Below are 12,620 nucleotides of genomic sequence, written 5' to 3' on the forward strand. Positions count from 1 at the left end.
ATTAATTATTTAAAAATCATACAATGTGATTTACTGGATTTTTTTTTTTTTTTAGATTCTGTCTCTCACAGTTGAAGTGTACCTACGATAAAAATTACAGACCTCTCCATTCTTTGTATGTGGGAAAACCTGCAAAACTGACAGGGGGTCAAATACTTATTTTCCCCACTGTATATAAGTACTAGAGGCCGCACTTGCACTGAGCTGTGTCCTGGCAAGGAGGCGTGGTTGCCATTTTAATTCCAGGCAAGTCAGGAGGCAGCACGCATAGAAGTTCAATTAGTCTCGTCAAGAAACAGGTGGAATATGGCAGAAAGCTGCACATGTTGACAATCCCACAAACGGAGGAACAAGGGAAACTATTTCCTGCCATAAGTAAGTGGTTTTGGTTATTCTTGTCATTTTGTCCGTGACATTTGGTTGATAAACAGGTGTATATTTCCTGCCTGTACCTGTGCCGTCCGAGGACACGGACCATTAACTCTTCACTTACACACACCACTGACTTCATGAATGAAACTCAGTCAATAAAGGATAATTTAGAAACCCGCTGGGGGTTTCTGAAATTCGGGCAAATTTGGTTTCGCCCCCGCAAATAGACCCACCTCCTACGCCTATGTCTTTATGGCTCCTTATGCTCAGACACAAACAGCAAGAAGTACAGACATTTTTGTCAGTTTTAGGTGTTGGTGAGGAGACCATGATGTGCTGTGTGCCATGGGACTCACCATGAAGGTGTTGTCTTTAGGGTTAGCTGCCAGCGTCATTCCCAGCCTCATCTGGTCTTTCCTCTCAGACACATTGTCCAGAGAAACTCTACCTGCTCAAACAGTTCAGTCTGGTTTACTGATTAATAAAAAAACACATCAAGTCACCTCAAACTGTTTTATAACTGACTTAATGGGGACATTCCTGCAGTGAAAACAGGAATAACAAGTGAAACATGGAATAACAGAAACGCTGCAGAGACAACCAAAACCCATATTTTCTTGAGTATAAGCAGTGGTGGGCACAGATAACCAAAAAATTGACTTCGATAACCGATAATAAGATAACTGAAAAGTTATCTTTGATAAAGATAAACCGATAAACCACCCAAAAATGTATCGGAAGTTACAGATAACCAATAACCGATAAATTCCAGTATTGTCTCTGGTACATTTACAACTACTAACAAGCTGAATTTGAGTTTTAACACTACGATCGCTTTTGGAAGCATCAAAAGTGACAAAAGACCCAAACAATGAGTCAGTACTTCTACACTCAACAAAAATATAAATGCAACACTTTTGGTTTTGCTCCCATTTTGTATGAGATGAACTCAAAGATCTAAAACTTTTTCCACATACACAATATCACCATTTCCCTCAAATATTGTTCACAAACCAGTCTAAATCTGTGATAGTGAGCACTTCTCCTTTGCTGAGATAATCCATCCCACCTCACAGGTGTGCCATATCAAGATGCTGATTAGACACCATGATTAGTGCACAGGTGTGCCTTAGACTTCCCACAATAAAAGGCCACTTTGAAAGGTACAGTTTTGTTTTATTGGGGGGGGATACCAGTCAGTATCTGGTGTGACCACCATCTGCCTCATGCAGTGCAACACATCTCCTTCGCATAGAGTTGATCAGGTTGTCAGTTGTGGCCTGTGGAATGTTGGTCCACTCCTCTTCAATGGCTGTGTGAAGTTGCTGGATATTGGCAGGAACTGGTACACGCTGTCGTATACGCCGGTCCAGAGCATCCCAAACATGCTCAATGGGTGACATGTCCGGTGAGTATGCCGGTCATGCAAGAACTGGGACATTTTCAGCTTCCAAGAATTGTGTACAGATCCTTGCAACATGGGGCCGTGCATTATCCTGCTGCAACATGAGGTGATGTTCTTGGATGTATGGCACAACAATGGGCCTCAGGATCTCGTCACGGTATCTCTGTGCATTCAAAATGCCATCAATAAAATGCACCTGTGTTCTTCGTCCATAACAGACGCCTGCCCATACCATAACCCCACCGCCACCATGGGCCACTCAATCCATAACACTGACATCAGAAAACCGCTCACCCACACAACGCTACATACGCTGTCTGCCATCTGCCCTGGACAGTGTGAACCGGGATTCATCCGTGAAGAGAACACCTCTCCAACGTGCCAAACGCCAGCGAATGTGAGCATTTGCCCACTCAAGTCGGTTACGACGACGAACTGGAGTCAGGTCGAGACCCCAATGAGGATGACGAGCATGCAGATGAGCTTCCCTGAGATGGTTTCTGACAGTTTGTGCAGAAATTCTTTGGTTATGCAAACCGATTGTTTCAGCAGCTGTCCGAGTGGCTGGTCTCAGACGATCTTGGAGGTGAACATGCAGGATGTGGAGGTCCTGGGCTGGTGTGGTTACACGTGGTCTGCGGTTGTGAGGCTGGTTGGATGTACTGCCAAATTCTCTGAAACGCCTTTGGAGACGGCTTATGGTAGAGAAATGAACATTCAATACACGAGCAACAGCTCTGGTTGACATTCCTGCTGTCAGCATGCCAATTGCACGCTCCCTCAAATCTTGCGACATCTGTGGCATTGTGCTGTGTGATAAAACTGCACCTTTCAGAGTGGCCTTTTATTGTGGGCAGTCTAAGGCACACCTGTGCACTAATCATGGTGTCTAATCAGCATCTTGGTATGCCACACCTGTGAGGTGGGATGGATTATCTCAGCAAAGGAGAAGTGCTCACTATCACAGATTTAGACTGGTTTGTGAACAATATTTGAGGGAAATGGAGATATTGTGTATGTGGAAAAAGTTTTAGATCTTTGAGTTCACCTCATACAAAATGGGAGCAAAACCAAAAGTGTTGCGTTTATATTTTTGTTGAGTATATGTTTGAACATGCTGCCCGCTGCTGGAAGCTACACGGCTACCGCACAGAAGCACCCTGAGAGCAGCCACAAAGCCCAGCTCTCTACCAATCAAATACTCTGGTCAGGCGGAGGTCTTGAAAAATAAAGTCATACTGACTTATGGTTTTGTGTGAATACTGATAGAATAACTCTATTAATGTCAATTCTGTCATTTGTACAAAGTTTAATATAACATATATCTTTTAATGTTGAATAATGCACTAATTCTGAGGTTTTGTAACAAACACAGACAAATCGCAAAGGATTCTGGGTAAAAGTGCCTCTGCTAAACACTGATTGGTTCAGTCATTCATTATGTAAACCAACACATTACTGTGACGTGTGTCGTGTGTTGGTGTTTACAGATAAATGTGCTTTTGTAAAATATTCCACTTTTATTTGTAAAAACAGGCATTTTGACGGAGCCCTGGAAGTGTCATTGCAAAATCTTTTTGCATGTGGAGAGAATGTGCGCACGTTTTATTAGTGCCATGAGCATGTTTTATGATGTGCGCATGTTTTATGATGTCGTAAAACGTGCACTCAATATTGTCTTGACACATAAATGTTGGCTTTACACTGTGCGAGTTTTGGCCCTTTGTCAGATGATGTTTCATTCGTGCGAGAATTTTTGGGACCGAGTTTCAGGTTAATCGTGCGTCCTGCATTGAGTAACAAGCTGTGTTTAACATCTCACGACCACCTCCTGATCGCCGATCGTATGGTCGAATGAAAATCAAACCTGTTTGATATTATTCTGTATCCTGCTGCTGAAGAGCTACAAGCGTCCAACCGCTCGCACTGTGCATGTGCAAACACCGCAGAGCTGTCTTGTAATGTTTTTGTTGTTGTTGTTTTGTTTCGTTTTTAAACTTAATTTGTAAAAATAAAATAAAAAGCCATTTGCAAAGCCAAAAAGTTGATTTGACAACCATCTGATATAACCGGGGTCAAAATAAGTAGAACACTGCCATCTACTGGTGCCCAGACACTTAGTACTTAGGGTGAATACTGCCATGAACACTACTGGCCAGTAGATGGCAGTAGAGGCCTTGAAAACTTGCCAAAACAAAATTCGAGATAATCCGTGTCTGCTACATTTAAGATGCGTGGAATTTAACAAACGCAAATACAATAATGTCTATAAACCCAGAGAATATATTCATGAGAGTTTTAGGCACTAGAGTTTAATGCTGTTGTCCGTGAAGCCTGAACAGAGTGTCTGAAATGCATTTGTCCTGTCATGAACGTACTGAGATTACCCTATCACCCATAATGCACTGCTGAACACAGCATGTGCTCACAAAACCTTAAAAATTAGCACATTATTATAAAACTAAAACATATATCTGATATTTTCACTTTATAAAACTTCAGACATGACAGTAAGTAACTTGTCCAAAATCAGTTTGGTTAAAATTTGAACCATAAGTTAAAAATGTATGCCTCTGGATGGATGACTTGGGTGATATTGCCAGTATATCAGTATGGTGTTAAAGAAAATGATTTTCGTTTTTCTGACCAGTTCTCCTTTGTCTGCAGAGAATAAAGCAGTTTCTTCTGAAAGCAGCTATCTTCTGTTTGTAGAGGGTAGAACTATACATCTCTTAGGAAACTTTTAACAGGTATGTCTCAACTGAGTTTAAATTTTAAAAATGTTTGCTGCTGTTCAGCTTGGTTTACTATGTTATCGGTATGGCAGTGGTAGGTCCATGACCATACGGGACCTATACGGATTTAGGCGCTCCCGCCATCACGAGCCTCCCAGCTGACTGGGTTATAGCAGTGGGTAGATGGGACTCATTAGCCCTGTTAAGGCAGTCCACCTAGGGAAGGGAACCCTGATGTTAAACCCCCAGCCTGGGTTACTGCCCCCGTGCCTCCGAGGAAGGTTTTTTTTAGCCAGAGGCTAGGAGAAGGTCACTCTGATGTAAAACCTACAGCCTGGTGGTCGCCACAGCCGTCTCAGCTTGTCTGTGCCACTGTGGAGTGCCACCTTGCCTAAAGAGTGGAATTGATGTGCGCGAGCTGATCCCCACTCTAAGCAACGAGCGCAGGCGGGAAGGAAAGTCCTGCAGCGATGGGAAGAGGCGAAAACAGCAGGTGCATGATGGCACTGGGAGCTGCAGTCTCGATCCTGCATGCAGGCGGCTCAGGAGCTATGGTCGTTTGGTTGCTGACCCGAGACAACAGCATCATCCGGCAGGGCCCTGGGTGACCAAGCAGCCCTGTTTAGGGATAGCCCTGCTTGCTCCACATGGAGACAGACCTAGAAAAGGTGGTCTAAACATGGCTTGTATCACTGGACCCGGTTGGCTCACCGCTGCCAACGGGCATTACGACATGCGGTGCGAAAGGAAAACAAAGAACCTGAAAATTGCATGCTGGAATGTACGCACAATGATGGACTCAGACAATAGCGATCGTCCTCGAAGACACTCAGCCTTAGTCGCTAAAGAGCTATCAAGGTTTGACATAGACCAAGGGTCACTTACCGAGGAAGGCACAGGCACTTTCCTGACACTGTTCTGGTCAGGAAAGGCTAAAGAAGATCGTCGACTCTCAGGGGTCGGGTTCATGATCAAGAGCGCCATGGCACATAGGTTACACAGTTTGCCAGTTGGACATTCTGACCGACTTATGTCACTCCAACTCCCCATCAACAACAAGGATTTTGCCACTATTGTTAGTGTGTATGCCCCAACCATGCAGGCCGACATCGGCGTTAAGGAGGCTTTCTACAGTGATCTGCACAACCTTCTACAGTGCGTCGACACCCAGGACAAGCTCCTCATCATGGGAGACTTCAACGCCAGCAGCCTGTTGTATGGAAGGACGTCCTAGGGAAACATGGCATAGGCAGCTGTAATGACAGTGGCCGCCTGTTGCTGGAGTTCTGCTCTGCACATGATTTGACGATCACTAACAGCCTGTTCCAACAGAAAGAGAGATTCAAAGCAACCTGGAGACACCCACGCTCCAAACACTGGCACCTTCTGGACTACGTCCTGACGCAACAGCATGATAGAAGAGACGTACTACATACCAGGGTGATGCCTAGCGCAGATTGCTATATGGATCATCGCTTGGTCCGTTCCAAGATTGCTTTCACTTTCAAGCCCCCTCCAAAGAAGAAAGGCCCACAGTTTAAGAAGCTACAAGTCCACAAGCTGCAAGACATAGACACAAAAATGGAGTTCCAGGCCAAACTAGAGGAGAGACTGGGTGGAGAAGAAGGCCTGCCTGACGACCCTGAACAACAATGGATGAGATTAAAGACCATCCTTCAGGAGACGGCAGCAGAAGTAGTGGGCTTCTCAGCCAGAAAAAATAAAGACTGGTTTGATGAGTCTGATGCACAGATCCAGGAACTACTAGAAAAGAAACGTGCATGCTACAAGACTCTTTTAGCTAAACCTGATGACCACTCAGCCAAGACAGCTTACAGAAACGCCTGCTCCACACTGCAAAGCAAGCTCCGCATACTGCAGAACGACTGGTGGCTAGCTTTTGCGGAGAAGACACAACAACATGCTGATGCTGGAGACATGCGCTCCTTTTATGAAGCCCTTAAGACCATCCACGGGCCAGCACATCAAGTGCAAGCACCCCTGCGCTCCTCAGACGGTTCCACCTTTCTGACGGACAAGGAAACCATTATGAAGCATTGGTCAGAACACTTTGAAAACCTCTTCAGTGACAAGCGCACTGTGCAAGAATCATCAATCGAGATTTCCCAGGTGGAGGTGAAATGGGAACTTGATGACCCCCCAACACTTGAAGAGATCCGAAAGGCCACCACGCAGCTGAATCCAGGGAAGTCTCCTGGCATAGATGGCATCCCAGCAGAGGTGTACCAAAATGGAGGTGAGGCAGTCCTTGACAAGCTTCAGATTCTCTTCTCCAGTTGCTGGGAAAAGGGTTAGGGTTAGGGTTTTTGTCATGGAAAGAGGAGCGGCTCCACCGCGCGTCACGGTGGAGCTGCATGGCGCAAAGCAACACCGTGATGAAGCCTTCCAGGACATGTTGGGGCAGGTCCAGCTCATGCACAATCACAATCGGATAATCACATGACTGAAAAGCAACCGACAGCCATCTGAAATCCACCTTTAAGCCATCCTGTGAGACCAACACCGAGGTGGTTTTGTCCCACATAATGAACGGCTCTGTGGCGCATCCCTCCACTCCTCTTTCCATGACAAAAACTCCTGTAACAGTGGAATGTGCCATTCATTTCTAAACTGGACGCTGTCTTGATCTGGTATGTTGTCTGACTAGCACAGGAATTGTGAAAAGGGTGGACATCAGCATTTTTTCGGCACATTGAAACAGATGTGCGGAGGAATTCCACGCGTCACGGTGGAGCTGCATGGCGCAAAGCAACGCCGTGATGAAGCCTTCCAGGACATGTTGGGGCAGGTCCAGCTCATGCACAATCACAATCGGATAATCACACGACTGAAAAGCAACCGGAATCCATCTGAAATCCAACTTTAAGCCGTCCTGTGAGACCAACACCGAGGTGGTTTTGTCCCGCGTAATGAACGGCTCCGTGGCGCATCCCTCTGCTTTTCTTTCCATGAAAAAAACTCCTGTAACAGTGGAATGTACCGAAAAAGTGCTGATGTCCACATCTTCTGCCTTTTTGTGAAAGTCAGACGAGGTCCCGGATCAACAAAGCTTTCACGTTGGAAATCATCTGGTTGTTCCAGCGGGGTGTGAGCCTGTCGATGGGGGCTAGAAGCGCGCCGCGCTCTCAGCAGTTGTGGGCCGTCCTTAAAGCAGCAGTAACACTCCTTAATCTGTGTAATCCCCATAAAATCGTCCCTGAAAGCCATATTAATTTTCCGAACGGTGTCCACCTGGAGATCTCTCACAGTTTCTGGAAAAAAATTGATGCAGCAAAGCTCCAAATCGTTCAGACATTTATTCGCAATATAAAAACGACGAGAGGGTGGACCAGTGCTCACACAAAGCCTGCTCACAGGCGAATGACGCAACCGACAGGCGTGAAAAAACTCACGCATGCGCACAAAGGTTCAAGCTTGGCTGATGCAATCACACGTGATTCAAATCCATCTGGTTTTTGAAAAAAATAAAAAGGTTGGATACTTTTCTAACAGACCTCGTAAATTTAAATTGACAACAATTGGTGAACCCAAATTCACCCCTAAATTACAATCAGATGTATTCCCTTTAAATTTGTATACTTTGTTCTTTCACTACTTGATATTTTAACTTCTCATGATCAACAGACTGTCTCCATAATGGCCCTTTCACACATAGTGCGAAGTCTGGACGAAAACAGTGAAACAGAGTGAAACAGTTCAAAATTAGCGCACCAAACATCGTGCACCAAACATAGCACCAATGAGAAGGCGTACATGATCCCAGTGCGAGAGTTCCTGCATGCGCTAGTGTCCATCAAGCAGGAACAGTGTCAGGTGCACCACATGGCACCACTTATGTGGAAGAAATGAAAACCAGCCGGTGCCTCTGGAACTACATCGTGCTCCTTATGAGGAATAAATAAAAAAATTTAAACCAGCTGGTACCTGTGGGACCACATCACCAAGGGCGCAATTTAGAACTAGAAATTGGGGCGGACAAAGTGCGAGGCCTGCAGGACTGAAGCCCATAGGCCGGGGGTCTGGGGGCCACCGATATAAGTACTTTATTCTGAGAATAGCCAGCCACATGGGGTGTGATCTCAGCCACATGGGGTGTGCAGCCAGTACATTCTGAGTGCCAGTCCCAAGCCCGGATAAATGAGGAGGGCTGCGTCAGGAAGGGCATCCAGCGTAAAACAAGCCAACTCAACTATGCAGACTAAGAATCAAATTTCCATACCGGCTCGGTCGCGGCCCGGGTTAACAATGTCCACCACCGGTGCTGTTGCCCAACAAGGTGCTGGTGGAAATTGGGCTACTGCTGGGCAAAGACGATGAAGAAGAGTAGGAGAACGTTTCCACAAACAGCAGGAGAAGAAGAAAACTAGAAGGGTGGAAATGAGAGTGGGGATTTTGAATGTTGGTAGTATGACTGGTAAAGGGAGAGAGCTGGCTGATATGATGGAGAGGAGAAAGGTAGACATATTGTGTGTGCAAGAGACCAAGTGGAAGGGAAGTAAGAGCAGAAGCATCAGCGGTGGGTACAAGTTATTGTACCATAGTGAGGACAGGAAGAGAAATGGTGTTGGGGTCATTTTAAAGGACGAGTATGTTAAAAGTGTGTTGGAGGTTAAGCGAGTGTCTGACAGGGTGATGAGTGTGAAGTTGGAAATTGAAGGGGTGATGATCAATATCATCAGTTCATATGCCCCACAGGTAGGTTGTGAGATGAAGGAGAAAGAAGCTTTCTGGAGTGTGTTAGAGGAGGTGGTGGAGAGTGAGCCCAAGCATGAAAGAGTGGTGATAGGAGCAGACTTCAATGGGCATGTTGGTGAAGGGAACAGAGGTGATGAGGAAGTAATGGGTAGATATGGTATCAAGGATAGGAATGGGGAAGGACAGATGGTAGTTGATTTTGCAAAAAGGATGGAAATGGCTGTGGTGAATACCTACTTTAAGAAAAGGGAGGAGCACAGGGTAACATATAAGAGCGGAGGAAGGTGCACACAGGTGGACTACATTCTTTATAGGAGATGCAAGCTAAACGAAATCACAGACTGTAAGGTGGTAGCAGGAGAGAGTGTCACTAGACAGCATAGGATGGTTGTTCGTAGGATGACTTTAGAGGTAAAGAAGAAGAAGAGAGTGAGAGCTCAACAAAGGATCAGATGGTGGAAGCTGAAGGAGGAAGACTGTTGTGTGAAATTTAGCGAGCAGGCGAGAGAAGCACTGGCTGGAGGGGAAGCAATATGGACAACTGGAAAAGTACTGCAGATGTGGTGAGGGAGACAGCTAGGATAGTACTGGGTATGGCATCTGGACAGTGGAAGGAAGACAAGGAGACTTGGTGGTGGAATGAACAGGTCCAGGAAAGCATAAGGAGAAAGAGGTTGGCGAAAAAGTTTTGGGATAGTCGGAGAGATGAAGAAAATAGACAGGAGGACAAGGAGATGCGAAGTAAGGCGAAAAGAGAAGTGGCAAAAGCTAAGGAAAGGTTATATTGGGAGCTGTACAAGAAGTTGAATAGTAAGGAAGGAGAAAAGGACTTGTACTGATTGGCCAGACAAAGGGACAGAGCTGGAAAGGATGTGCAGCAGGTTAGGGTGGTAAATGATGCACATGGTAATGTGCTGACAAGCGAGGATTGTGTGCTGAGAAGGTGGAGGAAATATTTTGAAGAGCTGATGAATAAAGAAAATGAACGAGAGAAAGGGCTGGATGATGTGGTGAGAGTAAATCAGGAAGTACAAGAGATTAGTAAGGAAGAAGTGAGGGCTGCTATGAAGAGTGGAAAGGCAGTTGGTCCAGATGACATTCCAGTGGAGGCATGGAAATGTCTAGGAGAGATGGCAGTAGAGTTTCTAACCAGATTGTTTAATAAAATCTTGGAAAGTGAGAGGATGCCTGAGGAGTGGAGATGAAGTGTGCTGGTTCCTATTTTCAAGAACAAGGGTGATGTGCAGAGCTGCAGTAACTACAGAGGCATAAAGTTGATCAGCCTCAGCATGAACTTATGGGAAAGAGTAGTAGAAGCTAGGCTTAGAAAACAGGTGAAGATCTGTGAGCAGCAATATGGTTTCATGCCGAGAAAGAGCACTACAGATTCAATGTTTGCTCTGAGAATACTGTTGGAGAAGTACAGAGAAGGCCAGAAAGAGTTACACTGTGAGTTTGTGGACTTAGAAAAAGCTTATGATAGGGTGCCAAGAGAAGAGCTGTGGTATTGTATGAGGAAGTCTAGAGTGGCAGAGAAGTATGTTAGGGTAGTGTAGGACATGTACAAGAATAGTGTGACAGCGGTGAGATGGGCAGTCAGAATGACAGACTCATTCAAGGTGGAGGTGGGATTACACCAAGGATCAGCTCTGAGTCCTTTCTTGTTTGCAATGGTAATGGACAGGTTGACAGATAAGATCAGACAGGAGTCCCCATGGACTATGATGTTTGCAGATGACATTGTGATTTGTAGTGAGAGTAGAGAGCAAGTTGAGTCTAGTCTGAAGAGGTGAAGATATGCTTTGGAGAGAAGGGGAATGAAAGTCAGTAGAAGACTGAGTACATGTGTGTGAATGGGAGGGAGCCCAGTGGAATAGTGCAGTTACAAGGAGTAGAAGTGGTGAAAGTAGATGAGTTTAAATATTTGGGGTCAGCTGTTCAAAGTAATGGAGCAATTTAGAACTAGATATAGGGGGGACAAAGTGCGAGGCCCGCAGGGCCGAAGCCCATAAGCCGGGGGTCTGGGGGCCGCTTCTCTCTCGCATCTCCTCCACTCTCCCTTATCTCTGCTTTCTGCTTTAACCTTCAAGTCCCTACTTCACCAGACTGTGAATTCCTCAAATTATATTGGATACTGGATCTATTGGACTACTATTGGATTTACCATGGAATTGATCAGCTGGTCTCTGAACGCTATTGACACCATTTTTTCTACAAGAAGGTCAGGACCGGGGGATCATATCTGCCCAGATGGAACGTATCCTGCGGGCAGTGGTGGGCACACTTCCGATAATCCGATAACAGATAATTATCGAAGATAATGTTTTCAGTATCGGATTATCTTTTTAGATAACTTTAAAAACCATTATCGGACCAATTATTTTCCGATTAATTTTTGTCCGATAACTTTTAAACCGATAAACAAAATAAACAAAGCTGAACAGCAACAAGCATTTTTAAAATTAGTTTAGCACCCACCTGTTAAAAGTTTTGTAAGAAGAGAACTGCTTGTATAAAAAAACATCTCAATCTTCTGTAAACAAAGGAAAAACAGCCCCAAAAGGAAAAAGAAAAAAAATATTTCTTTTAACATTATACCGATATGCTGGCAATATGACCTAAGTCATCCAGAGGCATACATTTTTAACTTATGGTTCAAATTTTAACCAAACTAATTTTGGACAAGTTATTTAAAATTACTGTCATGTCTGAAGTTTCATAAAGTAAACATATCAGATATATGTTTTAGTTTTAAAGTAATGTGCTAATTTTTAAGGCACATGCTCTGCCCCACAGTGCATTTTGAGTAGGATGATGTAATCTCAGTACGTCACGACAGGACAAATGCATTTCAGACACTCTGTTCAGGCTCCACGGACAACAGCATTAAACTCTAATGCCTAAAACTCTCTTGAATATATTCTCTGCATTTTTTTAATTGCGTTTGTTAAATTCCACGCATTTTAAACGTGAGCAGACAGGGATTATCTAGAATTTGTTTTGAAAGCCTCTACTGCCATCTAGCATCTACTGGCCAGTAGTGTTCATGGCAGTGTCTGGGAACCAGTAGATGGCAGTGTTCTATTAATTTTGACCCCGGTTATGTCAGATGATTGTCAAATCAACTTTTTTGCTTTGCAAATGGCTTTTTTTTTACAAGTTTAAAAACAAAACAACTGCAATAATAATAATAATAATAACATTATTACAAGACAGCTCTGCAGTGTTTGCACAGGCACAGTGCGAACGGTTGGATGCTGCTTGTAGCTTTCAGCAGCAGGATAACCTCACGACGGCCGACCACAATAATATATCAAACAGGTTTGATTCTCATTCGACCATACGATCGGCGATCAGGAGGTGGTCATCAGATATTGACCGCAGCTTGATAC

The 12,620-nt window shown here is 44.7% G+C and overlaps 1 protein-coding gene across 1 annotated transcript in view; it reads right to left on the reverse strand.

The window, feature by feature from the left end:
• Nucleotides 1-910, reverse strand: part of itga11b (integrin, alpha 11b) — a 267,605-nt gene extending 266,695 nt beyond the window's left edge. The window contains exons 1-2 of the mRNA XM_034175778.1: nt 898-910; nt 729-820 (exon numbers count right to left, since the gene is read on the reverse strand). Coding sequence (XP_034031669.1) covers nt 729-820; nt 898-910 — 105 coding nt within the window. The remainder of the gene's footprint in view (nt 1-728; nt 821-897) is intronic.
• Between the last annotated feature and the right edge of the window lie 11,710 nt (nt 911-12,620).

Source organism: Thalassophryne amazonica, chromosome 8 (genome assembly GCF_902500255.1).
Source record: "Thalassophryne amazonica chromosome 8, fThaAma1.1, whole genome shotgun sequence".
Taxonomy (NCBI): Eukaryota; Metazoa; Chordata; class Actinopteri; order Batrachoidiformes; family Batrachoididae; genus Thalassophryne; species Thalassophryne amazonica.